The 16,676-nt window shown below is 39.4% G+C and overlaps 1 protein-coding gene across 5 annotated transcripts in view; it reads right to left on the bottom strand.

Moving 5' to 3' along the window:
* ZNF606 (zinc finger protein 606) overlaps nucleotides 1-16,676 on the bottom strand; it is a 71,114-nt gene continuing 54,438 nt past the window's right edge. For all 5 annotated transcript variants that reach the window (XM_038527455.1, XM_038527456.1, XM_038527452.1 and 2 more), the window contains 3 exons: nucleotides 16,226-16,352; nucleotides 15,684-15,779; nucleotides 1-10,359 (listed from right to left, as the gene is read on the bottom strand). In XM_038527455.1, coding sequence (XP_038383383.1) covers nucleotides 8,387-10,359; nucleotides 15,684-15,779; nucleotides 16,226-16,352 — 2,196 coding nt within the window. In that variant the 3' untranslated portion in view covers nucleotides 1-8,386. The remainder of the gene's footprint in view (nucleotides 10,360-15,683; nucleotides 15,780-16,225; nucleotides 16,353-16,676) is intronic.

Raw genomic sequence — 16,676 nt, 5'->3', positions numbered from 1 at the left:
GAAGTTATTAAGCCTCAAGCTTTATTTTTCCAATTATTCAAAATCCAGAACAGTCTTACCCATTATTACCTCTGTATGCTCTAACAAATCCATGCCCCAAAGTTCTTCCATTTGGCCTGGGTTGTCTTCCCTAGACTCTGTTAGGACCCTTCCATTGTCATAATAATATGGGAAGATGTTCAGAGTCTGAGTTTGGGAATCACCCTAATGCTGATTTGGCCTTTAGTTCAACAGACATCTGTTGAAAACTTGCTGTGTGCTAGACACTGTTCCAGGTCCTGGAGACAGAACACTGAACAAGTGAAAAACCATGTCTTGTTGAAGTTTGTATCTAGTAAGAGTGATAAAGGCAATAAAAAGAGACATAACAAGTTGGTTATATTGCATGCTTAAAGTTGGTAGGGGTTACAAATATATAGACCAGAAGAGTAGAGTAGGGTAAGAGAATCCAGAATAAGAGGGTTCTACCACTTTATTTTATTTTAAATTTTATTTATTCATGAGAGACAGAGAGGCAGAGACATAGGCAGAGAGAGAAGCAGGCTCCATGCAGGGAGCCTGATGTGGGACTCGGTCCTGGGACTCCAGGATCATGCACACCCTGGGCCAAAGGCAGACGCTCAACTGCTGAGCTCACCCAGGCCTCCTAAGGCTTTGCAATTTTAAATAGAACCCCTTGGCCTTGGATTTGCCTGTGCTGTGTCCTGCTCCTATGGAGAAGCTGAGAGAATAAGGGGAGGTATAATGGGCTATGGTCTCTAGTACCTTTCCATAGACTTCATGTTAAGACAATCTATTCAAAGTTTCACAAATCAAATTCCAATTCTGGTCTCTACAAGCCCTATAGGCACCTACATGAGATTAAACCCAGATATAACTTAAGAGGCAAAAGATCAGGGAATATCAGAAATGCTAGAAAGACCTAGATTGATACCTGGTTTGAATGAGTATGTTGGGTTGTATGACTAGAGCAGGAGATAGATAGCTGAGCTGTAAGAATCAAACAAAAGGAACTTCTGGAGTTTGCTCTTGCTTCTTTCCTGTTTGCATTGGAACAGTATCTGTGCCCACAGCTGCAGTAACCAAGCCTCTGATCCAGGCTTCCTGTGGAGCAAAATCAAGGCAAGGCAGTAGCCTGTTCTTATGAGTAGCTGAGAAGCAGGCACAGACCACATTATCTCAGGCAAGTGTTTCTCCACCCTGCCTCCTCAAAGCTCTGGGATGGCTCTGGGATCACATTCCAAGGAGTTCTCTCATGAAGGTAAGGAGTCATTGTCTAGCTTTCTGATGACTCAGCCTCCCCTCTTAGGATCCATTCATCCTGAACTATTTATAGGAACCAGAATCTGATCCCATCACATGAATGCATAACAACCGACAGAACAGCCAGTGACCCCAAAGGAAACACACTTACTGGCGAAGGTAATAAGCAATTTTCTGAACATAACAATTTCAAGAGAAAACACACAATGCATTACAGCTTCCATCAGAAATAGAACAGATGGGATCCCTGGGTGGCGCAGCGGTTTGGCGCCTGCCTTTGGCCCAGGGCGTGATCCTGGAGACCCGGGATCAAATCCCACATTGGGCTCCCAGTGCATGGAGCCTGCTTCTCCCTCTGCCTATGTCTCTGCCTCTCTCTCTTTCTCTCTCTGTGACTATCATAAATAAATAAAAATTAAAAAAAAAAGAAATAGAACAGATGGACCAAAATTTTAAGTTAGTCTACTAAATATATTTAAAGAGGTAAGGCATGGTATTGCAATAGGAAGTGAGAATATTAACACATAAAAAGGGACCAAGTATAAATATTAGGTATGTAAACAATTGCTGAAATGAAGACACAGTAGAGGAAATAGCAAAATGGATAGCTAATAAAGAAATTGTCAAAAAAATAAAAAATAAAAAGAATAAATAAATAAAAATAAAATAAAATTATCAGCTAATAGCAAACTGAAAGAGCAAATTGAGGAAATGTCCAGAAAAAAATAAGAAAGGAAATGGAATTAGGAAACATAGAAGAAAACCTAAGAAATAAGGACAACAAACATTGTGTGCTAACATTTGAATAACAGAAATCCTAAAAGAGAAACTCTTTAAATGAAAAGGATGGAGTATTTAAAAACAAAAAACATAAATTTCCAGTGTTTTGCACATGTCCCAGAATGTCACTCAAAAATTGTTACTATACTATGACATATTATAAAATTTTATATTTGTATATTTTTGTCTAATATTATTATACTTACTATCATAGTTTACCTTCTTTTTACTACAGATGTAACACCATTTCTGTGTAAGGCTACTCAAGATAAAATCAGAAACATAGTAACTTGGGGCACCTGGGTGACTCAGTGGTTGAGCATCTGCCTTTGGGTAGGCTGTGATACCAGGGTCCTGGGATTGAGTCCCGCATCAGGCTCCCCATGCCGGCTTCTCCCTCTGCCTATGTCTCTGCCTCTCTCAAGAAAAAATAAATAAAATATTAAAAAAAAAGAAACATAGGCATTTGACCTTGGAAAGAACTATAACCTTTGTCAGATTTGACTATCCATGGAATGAACTATTACTATATTATAGTTCTTTCTTCTCCTTCTCCTTCTTTTAGTCATAAGTGAGAAGAGTTAGTTACTCCTTGGTAAACCAGGAAAATACAAAAGAGGGAAGTAAGTGTTAAAAGCTTAGAAAGGAAATACAAAGGCATGGAATCAGAAGATGGATTTGTGTGGGGATACTTGGTTTCCAAAGAAGTGTGCTAGAGCTGATGAGCAGAGCACCCTGGTAGATTAGTGACATGAATGGGTATAACTGACTGTCTCTGTACATAACTGTCAAGGACATATAAAAAGAACAGCGAGGGCAGCCCTGGTGGCCCAGCGGTTTAGCACTGCCTTTGGCCCAGGGTGTGATCCTATAGACCCGGGATCAAGTCCTGTGTCAGGCTCCCTGTGGGGAGCCTGCTTCTCCCTCTGCCTGTGTCTCTGCCTCTTTCTCTGTGTGTGTCTGTCATTAATAAATAAATTAAAAAAAAAAAAGAACAGTGAAATTCAGAAAAACAAAGCCCACTTTGTGGTATGTGGCTAGAAGAGTCTTTTTTTAAATAAGGATTTTTAAAATTTTTATTTATTTGACAGAGAGAGAAATCATGAGTGTGGAGAGGGAGAGGGAGAAGCATAAGCAGACTCTTCACTAAACAGGGTACTTGACATCATCCCAGGGCCCTGGGATCATGACCTGAACCAAAGCGAGGCTTAACCAATTGAACCATCCAGGTGCCCCAGAAGTGTCTTAATCAAGGTTTAACAGAAATCCAGGCAGAAAGAGCCTGAAACCTATGGACTGGCAGGGCTTGTTCCTTGTTCTCTATATTTACCAATCCTTATAAAGCCTCACTACCATCATTCTGCTTCTTTCATTTCTGTTACCATTTGCCACTGACACAAAAGCATTGGTCTCAGATTTAAGCATATCACAGGCCTTTAAAAATTGTTCTCTCATCTCTTATGATGCTCTTCTCAATTCCTATTTTCTTTTCCTTATCTTATCCTCCTTGTGCAAAAATGTTTTGTTGTTCCTGATCTTTTAAAAAATGTATACTATCATAAAAAAGAGAAATTTCCCAGAATATTAAACATTAACGACATCAGATTAAAAGATCCACAGTGTCTTATTAACTTAAACATATACTTAACACAAAACACAACTATTCTAAGCCTAGGTTTTTACACAACATAAATGAAAACTTGCATATACAAAAGCTTTGTAGATGAATGTCTATAGCAATTATATTTACAATAGCCAATAATTGAAAACAACTTAATGTTCATCAACAGGTAAATAGAATAAGTAATGGTAGCACATCCACATAATGGAATTCAACTCAAAAAAAAAAAAAAAGAGAGAGGGGGAGAGAGAAAGAGAAGAGAGAAGAGCGAGAGGATTAAGCTACCAATACATGCTATAACATGGATGAGCCTCAAAAAAACCTCCATTATGTTGAGCAAAAAATTCTGGACACAAAGGTTAAGTATATGAAGAATACGGCGTGATTCCATTTATACAAAAAAGCCTAAAAGAGAATTCTAATATGTAGTGATAGAGCAGAGAAGTGGTTGCTCAGGGCTTGGGGGTGTGGGGTAGGGTGGGAATGAACTGTAGAGACGTGAAGGAACTTTTTGGAAAAGTGAAAATACTGTTTTGGTTGTAGTAGTGGTTATGAGGGCTTAGACATTTTCAACACTCATCAAACTGTAGCCGTAAAAGTAAAGTCATCAGCATACCAGTGGTATTTGAAGCCTCAAGACTGGACAAGACCATCAAGGGTGTAAACAGTAGGAAACAGGGCACCCTTAATGTCCTAACATTAAGAGGTAAGGAAAGTGGGGAGGAAACAGCCAAGGGGCCTGAAATAAAGAATGTCCCAGAATCAGGAGGGAAGTCCTCCTGAAAGCCAGCTGAAAAATATTTGTTTTGTTTTTTGGATTTTATTTATTCATGAGAGACACACAAAGAAAAGTAAGTTCCCTGCAGGGAGACCAATGTGGGATTCGATTCTAGGACCCTGGGATCACGACCTGAGTCAAAGGCAGACGCTCAACCACTATATCACCCAGGCATCCCTGAAAAACATGTTTTAAGGAGGAAATGATCTATTATCTATAATGCTATATCAAGGAAGGCAAAAACAATTGACCACTAGGTTTAGCAATGTGGAGGACATCTGGCATTGAGGTAGGTTTGGAGAAGGTTCAAGAAAGATTGGAAAGGAAGTAGAGACAGCAAGAACAGACAACTTTTGAGAAATTTTGCTTTCTACAACGAGGCAGAGAAATTATGCAGGAGCTAGAAGGGGATGTGGTATCAAGGGGTTTTCTTTTTTAAAAGCATGTTTGCATGTTGGAATAATCCAGTATGTAGGGAAAACCTGAAGACACAAGAGAGGGGAAACTTGCTATAACAATGCCCTTGAGCAGTATGGAGGAGACAGGCTCTAGGGCCAACCCAATCAGTTCGTATATAGGTACCAGTGGGAATGCATGGACACTGTGGAAGGTGGGTCGATGTTATGGCAGGATTCTGATTGCTTCTGTTCTCTCGGGGAAATAAGAAGCAAAGTCATCTGCTGGCAGTGAGCATGAGGGAAGGTTAAATCAAGGGGCTATTGGAATCTTGATACTAAATAGCCAACCAGCTTAAAAAAGAGATAGTGGAGGTGTTCCAGTCACTAGTAATGGTATAGTCCTAGGGATGACAATGGGAGTGAAGAGTGGTTTACAAAACCATGAGCACAGTGGTCAAAGAACTGTGGGATCACTTAGATGGATGATGGAATCAGGAAGTATTATGATGGAAGTGGTTCTAGATGCAGTAAAGCAGGTGCTGAAATCTTTGATATGCAGACCCCGAATAGCTGACTGCAATGAAGGAATCAAGAGTGACGGTCTCATGTCCCAAGAGTCAGAGGTAAGTTTTAGAGAAAAGGGAGGAACAATCTAGAAGCAGCAAATGAGAAAAGTGGGAGGGAAAGGAGCCACCCCCTGGCACTATTGTAAGAGACACTGTGCATAGGGGAGACCCAAGCTTCAACCACAACAGGAAGGTGAAAGGGGAGAGCTCATGGACAAATTAAGAATTCCAACTGGCCCCAGCAGAAGGTTCCAGAGTTCGGGAGGAGTTGAAGATGTGGTCAAAAGGGCAATGAACTGGGATGCCTGGGTGGCTCAGTGGCTGAGTGTCTGCATTCGGCTCAGGGTGTAATCCTGGAGTCTCGGAATCGGGTCCCACATCAGGCTCCCTACATAGAGCCTGCTTCTCCCTCTGCCTGTCTCTGCCTCTCTTGGTGTCTCTCATGAATAAATAAAATATTAAAAAAGGGGGGAGGGGCAATGAACTGAGCCACACATGGGTTAGAATAAGGGAGGTGAGGGGGCTGGGAGTCCTGAACATCTAAGGCACACTCTGCATGTAAGGCTGTGTTTTAAGTGGTAGGGATGTAGGGGGTCCTTTCAGGAGGAAGCAGAAGTCTGGGACTTTCTCTTGACTTGTGATGTAGGCTGGGCCAGAAGAGGCACTTTTAGAAATTATTTTTTAAAAGATACTAAGCTGGGTAATATATAATAACTTGTCAGGATGTTTATATAATATTGTATATGAATTATGAGATCCTTTCGAGTCCCTAAATCAGAGAAACTGGATTTGCTCAAAGTGTATTACATTGGGTACTGGAATACTATACCCATATAGCTACAGTATGACTTGATACGTAGTGCTTTCTCTTAATAGAGATGTTGCTAATTCTATTCTCTCTAAAGCTCTTTGCACAAATCTTTATCTTATCTCTTTATCTTTGCACAAATCACATGAGAATTCTATTCAGTTAATTTACTCCTGCAACATTTATTGGGTGACCACTATGTATTGAACTCTGAAAGGTATGGAATCAGACGTACATAATTATATGAGTTCCAGCTACAGGAATCAGATGGTGAGCACTGCCTCCCCACACCGCTAGGCCACTTTCTCAACTAACGGGGAATCATGGACCCTACAAGAACCAGATGAACCTTTTGTATCCTAGATTTCTAACCAATATCCTTGAAGCATATCCAAGGATTGTTGACTCTTAGTTATAGCCCTACTTTAGGGGAAATACAGGAAATATTTGTGAACTGGAGAGAAGCCACTTAAAACCCTCTTAGGTATCTTGCCTTTCAACTAGGAGCATTCAGAGCATTCGCTCTGATGAATTGATGAGCTCCCTTCCCTTCTGAAGCCCCCCTACTATCAAACAATCTTCTCATGTAGAGAAGATAAAGCATAAACACTGAATTTGAGGGAGACCTTGAGAAATAGTGCTCCCATGTGCAGTAGTGTCTCTTGTTCTGTCCTATGAAGGCCAGTCTAAACCCATCAAGGGGCATTCCTCAGCATTGCCCAAATGTCCATTGAGTCTTCCAGCCATTGCTGTGCTGTAATCCTCAGGGTTATGGGTAGTGAAATCCTAGGGAACCCAGGTCCCAGAAAATGCAGTGATTCTGAATGTCCAATCCAGATTTCATATTCCAAAGGGAGGAGCTCTCATGTTACCAGAAATCATTCAGGATAGAGAGCCAGGTAATTTTATTTCTCATTGTTTAGGAATTTATGGACTTTTATTATTAAATATCTACTATGGAAAACTCAACAAAAGGGAAAAAATACGGGAAAAAAATCACTTGAGAGGCAGCATAACATAGTAGTTAAAAACATGACTCTGGAGCCAAACAATCTCAGTTCCATTTCTTAATAACTGTGTGTCCTTAGGTAGGCCTCTCAACATCTCTGCCCCAGTTTCTCCATTTGTAAAACTGGGATAATAATGGTACCTATCTCATAGAATTAAGGAAACTGAACAAGTTAATATTTGAAAAGCATTTAAAACAAAGCCTAGCACATAATAAGTGCTGTATGTGTTTGTAAAACTTTTTTAAAAAATTAAATTAACCAGGTTAATTTCTCCATGGGTCCTTCCAGTCTTAATCTGTATACATTTCTTAGAGGTTATAATTATAGATATATATGTACACTTTTGTCCTTTTCATTCCTTAACATTATGTATACTGATGCAGTGTCCACATTATAACTTATAGTGATTGCCTAACACAAATTACAAATGAATTTTCCAACAATGCAACCATGAGTAAACCATGGACACTGACACATTGGGTCATAAACTGTCACCTCTTGTTCCAACTTCAGTCTCATACTTCTAGGTAATTATCTTTCCACCATTAGTAATCTCATTTACTAATCTTTTCTAAGGTTAATCTTGATCAACAGTAAATATCCCACTTAATACTATTTTTTTCTTAAATTCAGATTTATAGTATTTCATATTCTATTCCTTAAAGGGCACCCACATCCTCCCTCTAAAACAGCAAAATCTGTATTTCCACAACTATGCAAAAGATGTTACTATAAATCTTCCCATCCATTTTTCCAGCTTGATGCAAAACAGTATATTTTCAGTTGAAAAGACTTTTCCCAGAACAAGGTTTTCCCCTTAACAATGCACTTTGATCCACAAATAGTTGAGATCTCTTACTAAAAGAAGTCTCATTCCCTACATTCATGTTCCATAAGTAGGACTCCTGGTGGAGAATTATGAGAGTTTGGAGTTTTCTTCACTCTAATTATCTGATGTTAAATAAAGGCTACATAACTGCTGAAAGCTTTTCCCAGTCTTTCCATTCACAGGTTTCTTCTAAGCAGATATTTTCTATCAAATAAAAGAGGAGTTTTCCTGAATTCTTACTAAAAAATTTCCTCTCTTGATTTATAGGGATTTTTTTTTCCTTTTTCAAAGTGTTACTAAATGTACAAAAAAAGAAAAATCTATCAATTCAATTCACAGTTTCTCTTCACTATGATTTCTCTGATGTTGAAGTAGGGCTGAGTGACCACTAAAGGCTTTTCCACAGTCATTGCATATAAAGCGTTTCTCTCCACTATGCATTCTCTGATGAATAATAAGAGAAGAATTCTTACAGAAAGCTTTCTCACAATGATTGCATTTGTATGGTTTTTCTCCAGTATGGTTTCTTAGATGTACAATTAGGGAAGAACTCTCATTAAATGCCTTCCCACATTCATTACATCTATATGGTTTCTCTCCAGTATGAGTTCTCCGATGCGCAATAAGGTGAGAGCTACAGTTAAAGGATCTTTCACATTGATTACATTTATAGGGTTTCTCACCAGTGTGAATTCTCCGATGAGCAACAAGGTGACAGCTCTGGCTGAAGGATTTTCCACATTTATTACACTCATAGGGCTTTTCTCCAGTATGAGTCCTTTGATGTCTAACAAGGTGAGCCATCTGGCTGCAGGATTTTCCACATTTATTACATTCATAAGGCTTGATTCCAGAATGAATTATTTCATGTTTAGTAAGGGCTGAGCGTTCTCTGAATGCTTTGCCACATTCCTGACAGTTGTAGGGTTTTTCACCTGTGTGAGTTCTCTGATGGGCAATAAGATGGGAGCTCCAGCTAAAGGATTTTCCACATTCCGTACATTTATATGGTTTTGCTCCAGAGTGAGTTCTTTCATGCTTACTAAGGGCTGAGTAATCCCTGAAAGCTTTTTCACATTCATCACATTTAAAGGGCTTCTCTCCAGTATGCATTCTCATATGGGCAATAAGATGGGAGCTCCAGCTGAAAGACTTCCCACATTCAGTACATTCAAAAGGTTTCTCTCCAGTATGAGTTCTCTGATGTCCAATAAGATGGGAGTTCCAGTTGAAAGATTTCCCACATTCATTACATACATAAGGTTTTTCTCCTGTATGAATTCTTTTATGTACAATAAGATGAGAATTCCAGCTGAAGGCTTTTCCACATTTGTTACATTCGTAGGGCTTTATTCCAGTGTGAGTCCGTTCATGTTTAGTAAGGGCTGAACGATTCCTAAACACTTTTCCACATTTATCACATTCATAGGGTTTCTCTCCAGTATGAGTTTTCTTATGCTGGATAAGGTAAGAGCTCCAGATGAAAGATGTCCCACATTCATTATATTCATAGGGTTTCTCTGAGGTGTAAGTGCTTGTATGTTGAGTAAGGAATGAATCATACCCAAAGACTTTCTCCCATTCATTGTATTTATATGCTTTCTCTACAGTACCAATTTTTTGATGTTCCATAAATGATGAGAAATAAAAGATATTCTCATATTCTTTGTAATCATACTGGTTTTCTCCAATATGAAGTCGTGGATGTTCATTAAATGAAGGGCTCTGGTTAAAGATTTGATGGCATTCCTTATATTCATAGAGTTTTTCTCCTGTATGCATTCCCTTATGATCACCAAAATGTAGAAAATGATTGAAAGATTTAACAGCATCTGCACACTTGAGAAGATTATCTTCAGTTTGGATCCTTTCAGGCTGAATAGGTTGTATGGATTGGTGGAAGGCTTTGTCATAATCATGACTTCCACAGGTAATCTTATCTGCATACATTATTGAATTACACTGCCAGCTTTCAGCATTTGTATCAGGCTTATAGAAATGTTCTATTTGAGAAACTCTCTGAGATGGAACAAAATTTAAGTTCTGGCTACACTCTGCTCCAAGTTCACAGAATTCAGAACCTCTTTGAGAGAGTACTTGCTTTTGCATGAAGAACATTTGCCTCATAGCTGTACTCTGGTTCATGTGATACATTTCTAATTGGTCTTTACATCCCAAGACTTCTAACCTGGAGAACCAAGGATCATCCCATATGTATCTTTCCAACTTCATCCTATGGGATTGTTCTTCTTCAAAAATGCTTTGGGTTGGGATCAATGCTTTGCTTTCAAGATTTCTCATCCATTCTGAAATAATCAGAAAAAAGAGCAATGAGAGCAGAAAAAAAAACTTCTAGGAAGAACAAAGTGAAAAAATGAGATTTATTGTCCATATTATTGAAAAGGCAAATGTGAATTTATTTTCAAAAATATTTGTAACACAACGATCACAACAGGGAAAAGGAGAATAGTGAAAAGTAAACAAACAAAAAGAATGTTAACCAGAATAAGTGTGTACTGGAAACCAATAAAAACCATTTAGGGGTATTTTCTCATGGAAAGAAGACCAGAATAAGGATGTGCAATAAAGAGTTAACTGCATGCCTGAATTGCTCAAACTTTGCACATTCCCACAAAGGCCTGTTTCATGACCAGCCTTCGGCCAACTACTAGGAATTTAGGTCTTGAAATGGTCTAAGAGTGTTTTGTGTGCTTGAGACGTTAAAGCCCACTGTCTCCATATCTCTAAACAGTCTATACAAATGTCATTTATGGTGAACATCTGCTTTCCTTTCTGGGGATCTGGAGGTTCAGTGATTGCAGTCAGTTATGCAGGAACTGTGAACCCAAATATCCTATCCCTAACTAACACCCTGGACTCCTAGGCTCAGGCAAGCTTCCCTAAAGATGACACTTCATACATGTAGTCTCAACTCACTGCTGCAGGAATTAAATGTATCCTTTGCAACTTCAACTGGGAATGACTATTCCAAGTTTACACGTGGTTTCCTCTGGACTTGCTTCAGGTGCCTTTTCCCTTTGCTGACATGCTTTGTATCCTTTCACTGTAATAAACCATTACCCTGAGTATAATGATTTTTGAGTCTTTTGAGTCCTTTTAGGGAATCACTGAACCTAAGGGTAGTCTGGGGGATCCCTGACAAAAGGACACAATGGATACTATTAAGGTGAAAAAGTGTAAGAAATAACTTGGTTAAAAAATAAATAAGCAACCAGGCCTTTAACTAATGTTCAAATGATTAAAGTGTCCTAATTCATTTCTATGTTATAATATCCTCCCCTATTTTGACAGTTGCCCCAGAAAAGGAGAGGGAGGGGTTAAGAGAAAGTATCACCAACAAAAGTTTCAAGCAAGGATGTTATCTATAATAGACTATCACACTGTTTCCTATTTAGTTCAGTCAATGACACAAAATTCATCAGCCCAAAGTCACCATGCTTTAAGGATATTCCTATAGTTACAATTCTAACAACTACAGAATCATTTGTAGGAAAATGACACAAAAGATAGACTTGAAAGGCAATGTATTATGATGAAAACAAGAGAGTTATAGCCTGATATAATGTGACTAATGCTGGCTCTGCACTATCCTTAGGGGACATTTCCAATGATTCCATGAGATTGTGAATCCAGTGAAATGTCTGGCTAATTCAGTATAAGGAAGCCACCCATCATCACTGCTGAGGAATCAATCCTCCAACAACTGAGGGGGTCTGTATTACTTTCCTACTGCTGCTATAACAAATTACCATACATATTGCAGCTTGAAATAATACAACCCTATTACTTTACAGCTTTGGAAGTCAGAAATCCAAAATGACTTTTACTGGGCTAAAACCAGGGTAGCTTCCTCTAGGAGCTCTAGGGGAGAACCCATATCCTCCTTTGTCTTTTCTTTTCCTGCTTAGAAGCTGCCTGCATTTTTTGGCTTACAGCTCCTTTCCCCTTCTTCAAAGCCTATCATTCCAGCCTGTTTCCATCATCACATCTCCTTTCTGTGTCTCTGACACTCCAGCCTCACTCTTACAAGGACCTTGCGATTACTATGGGCCCATTCAGATAATACAAATTCATCTCTCCATCTCCAAATGTACTCACAACCAAGAAGCCTCTTTGCCCCTTAAGTACCATAGTAAGTTTAGGATGTGGACATCTTTTTGGAGATAGGGGTAGGAGGTTGTCATTATTTACCCTATCACATGGTCTAAAGCCACAGATACTGGACAGGACCTAGACCCTTGTCCTCTTTCTCTAGGTTTTTCTTACCTCTTACTATACACCATTTCCTTCCTTTTATTATCCAAGTCCATTACAACAGGGGCTCTACTCTGCTCAAAAACTGGCATTGATTACAAATTTCAAGCTTAGTTAAAAGTTAGGGAATAATTTTCATATACACTTTGAATCCTTCCAATAGAAACTTTAAGAGGGGCACTGGGTTTCTCAGTTAAGTGTCTGCCTTCAGCTCAGGTCATGATTCAAAAAATGGCAGCTGACCAAATGAATAATTCTTGTCCAATTTTATATTCAGTGCTGGTGGGCTGAGTATCTAGAACCAGAGACAAGACAACAAAGTATGGTTTAACCTGGTTAGAAGCTATGTGATAACAGTGTATCAGTGAGACACTGAGGAGATGCAGATGCTGAATGGGCAGGAGGCTGGAGAAGGAGATTAACACTGATAACAACCTTAGAAAGTTTCATACAAGCAAAATGACATGAGCTCGGCCTTCAAGCCTTGGTTGAATACAGATAGACTGCTGTTCTATGGCATGAACTAGTTAGGAAATGAGAAAAATAACAGAAAAAATTGGAAGGTCTTGAAATCTAGTCAGAGTTATTTAAAAGGCTACTTGAATCACTATAGATTTACTGACAACCTCAAAATGGAAGATTTCAGGGAGATATAGCTAGAAATAACACCTGAGGTAGCTAATAAACTAAGAATTTCCTCATTAACTTGAACAGGAATTTTATAAGGAACCTGAGAGTGATGTTGCTGGAAGCTGAATGACACAGTTGACATTTCAGAGGCAGGAAAATCTCAGGAGTTAGAAGAGAAATTACTTCTTGGAGAGGAAAATTGAGGACTTCTCAATTTCCTGCTTAGTGGGGACTCACGGAAGGCTAGTACCAGGAATGTGCATCAAGAGGAGGGGGAAACATCATCTAGAAGAAAGCTGAGATTACTGATTTATCGCAATCAAGATGTTTGAGATAATTTGCAGGATGGCAGAAGCATAAGGATAGGAATGGTGGAACCACCGGGCTCAGGATGGTAACTCAGAATGGTCAGCACAAGGAGTAGGAGACTTAAAGTTACCAGATTTCTTGAGCCCTTGATGGAACATTTCAGATATGAATGGGGGCAACTGATGAGACTCCAAAAAAACCCCACTTCATTAGAATGGATGGGAAGACATCCAACTTCAGAACTTAAGAGCAGGCTATGGCATGTTGTTAAATTAAAAACAGCAAGATACAGAATAGTGTATGCCATAATCTACTTTTGAAAAAGTGAAAATAAAAAAAAGTGAAAATAATCATATCCCTATATGCTTACAGTTGTATAAAGAAACTCTGGAGGGATGCCTGGGTGGCTCAGTGGTTGAGCATCTGTCTTCGGCTCAGGGCATGATCCCAGGGTCCAGGGATCGAGTCCTGCATTGGGCTACCCACAGGGAGTCTGCTTCTCCCTCTGCCTATGTCCCTCTCTCTTTGTGTTTCTCATGAATAAATAAATCAAATCTTAAAAAAAGAAAGAGAGAAAGAAAGAAAGAAACTCTGGAAACATACAATAGAAATTATTAAAACTGATTATCTGGGGCAAGATGTCAGTAAAAAATGGAAGAATAAGGGCCTCTGAAATGTCACCATTCTATAAGAGCAACCACAGAATTAGCAAAAACTATCAATCAATGTCTTCAAAATTCTATAAATTAACCAAAGTCCTGAAGCAGCCCAAGGAAGATTTTATTCAAGAAAAACAGCTGAATTTTTTTAACAGTGAACTTTGCAGCATTATAACTTACTCTATCCCATCTCTGGCTCCCTAGCTCAGCAGCAGCCTTGGAAAATAACAACCCATATTTCTGGTACTAGAGAGAACAGAATGAAGCTAGAGATTTTCCAAAGCCTATTCCCAAACAACAGTCATTATTTGACCTACTTGGTGGACGACCTCCCTTGAAAGGTTGTCAGGGCCTAAAAGCCTCTAGGGAGCAGGTATTTGTCAAACATTTGCAGGCAATATATTAAAAAGTTACTACTGCCTGAGATGATGGAAAATAGCTGAGGCAAATAATACATAAAACCAAAAATTTTTTTTTTAATTTTTTAAAATTTATTTATTCATGAGATACACAGAGAGAGGGAGAGGCAGAGACACAGGCAGAGGGAGAAGCAGGCTCCATGCAGGGAGCCCAATGCAGGACTCGATTCCGGGTCTCCAGGATCACACCCTGGGCCAAAGGCAAGCACTAAACCGCTGAGCCACCCAGGGATCCCCAACCAAAAAGATTTTTAAAAAGCTGAGGGATAAGATGGTTCACAGGAGTTTTGAAAAGTTCTAATATATTCCTAAGAATCTAGAACACCCATCATAATAAACTCTCAAAAGCCAAAGCCAAAGAGGGGATCCTGAAAGCAGCAAGAGAGAAGCAGTTTATCACATACAGGATCCTCATACGACTAACAGTTTATTCCTCTTCAAAAACCACAGAAGCTAGAAAGAAAAATAGTGTCAACCAAGAATTCTGTATCTGACAAAACTTTCTTTCCAAAATGAAGGGGAAAGGAAAGGACTCCCAGATAAACATCATCTGAGTCTGCTGCTAGCAAATCTGCCCTAAAAGAAATGGAGTTCTTTACATTGAAATGAAAGGACACTAGACGGTCTAAATCTATGTAGATGTAATTTGTGACAGTAACAGCATAAATGGGGGAGGATATACAGAATGAGAGTTTGTAGACTATCAAAAGTAATAGTATTAATCCAAACTAGATAGTTATAAATTACAATGTTAATTATAATCCCTAGGGCAACGACTAAGAAAATAGCTCAACAATTTATAGTAAAAAAGTGGTTACCTTTGTTCGTGCCCTATGTGTGTATGGGATGTGGGTAAGAATAATGTGGATAATAGCAGCAAAAGTAAATGAAATTTTTCAGCTTACTCATTCTATGTAGCTCTGGGCTTTTTGAACCATGTGAATACATCACCTATACAAAAACCCTTTTTTAAACAAAAGAAATAGAAGAGTCTCTGGCTCCTGGCTACAAGTTTGGCAATAAAGGAAATAAGAACAAATTAAAACACATGCAAGTGAATAAGAAATCATCTCAGAGAAAGGGGCAGTGGAGAGAGAGTATGAGAGGGTCAGGAGAATGGATGACAGGGAAGGGAAACGGCAGCTCATAAAAATTGTCAGTAGGGTGGGCATCTTTCCTCTGAATCAACAGCTGCGGGAAAGTCAATACATGGCATAAAGCTCCTTGGAGGGAATTGTGAATGTCTGAGGAAGGTAACTCCTCAGGGCCTCAGCCCATTTTCCAAACAAGGAGGACTTACAGGAAAGTTTCTTGCTTCCACCCGGGGCCTGCCCTCACCTGAACAAGTGCTTTGAGGATATGCTTGTTCCACTGACCAGGGCTCCTCTCCTTGCTCCAATAGAGAGATGACTTCCGGCTTGGCAATCTGATTCCCTGTGCATGGAGGAAAAACAAAGCCTTATAAACTGCCCTTGCCTATTGTTCCTGACTTCTCACTTGGGCAGAATAAGCACGGTCTCTCCCACTTCGTGCTTCATAAGCATCAGGACTGTGTCCTTGAATGTCAGGTCTCAAGATCATCTTAGTCCTTCTGAGACCTCCATGAGGCCTTTTTTGCGTGTGTAATTTGCCAATGAGTGTTTATTCGTTGTTGTTGTTGGTGTGACGCATTGCTAATTTTCTTAAATTGTAATATAACTGACGTATTACATAATATTACTTTCAGGTGTACACAATTCAGTATCTGTATACATTGTAAAATGATAATAAATCTAGTTAATATCCATTACCACAGTTACATCCTATGAACTTTCAAACACAGAGTAGTAGAAGGTAATGCAATGGAAATAGCTTCATTTACTGAGATAGCTCAGCCTTACCCACAGAGAGTAGATGCCCATAGGTCTCCAGCATCACATCACGGTACAGCGTCCTCTGAACAGGGTCCAGCTGCCCCCACTCCTCCTGGGTGAAGTCCACAGCTACATCCTTGAAGGTTACTGGTTCCTAAAAGAGCACAGATGTTCCCCCTCAGCCTGCAACCACACCCTCCCATGTTCTCTAGGGATGGAGTGAGGCTGATCACATTGGGGAAGACAGAGGATATAGAGAAACTGTCCAGGATATGTTCAGTACTGTAAACTGATTTGGATCAAGTCCCATTGGGAGCAACCCAAGGGATCTGTATTTGGGATGTACTCTTAGGGAATTAGGTATGTGGGCCCACAGTCACCACAATGAAGATCAGCAGGTCTCTCCTAAGACTCTTACTAATTCTAGTAATATTGGTTAGTATGGACAGGAATACTCCCAGGGAAGTGCCCCCCTTCT

The sequence above is a fragment of the Canis lupus genome, chromosome 1 (genome assembly GCF_011100685.1).
Source record: "Canis lupus familiaris isolate Mischka breed German Shepherd chromosome 1, alternate assembly UU_Cfam_GSD_1.0, whole genome shotgun sequence".
NCBI lineage: Eukaryota > Metazoa > Chordata > Mammalia > Carnivora > Canidae > Canis > Canis lupus.
This window is presented reverse-complemented; position numbering and strand designations above follow the sequence as displayed.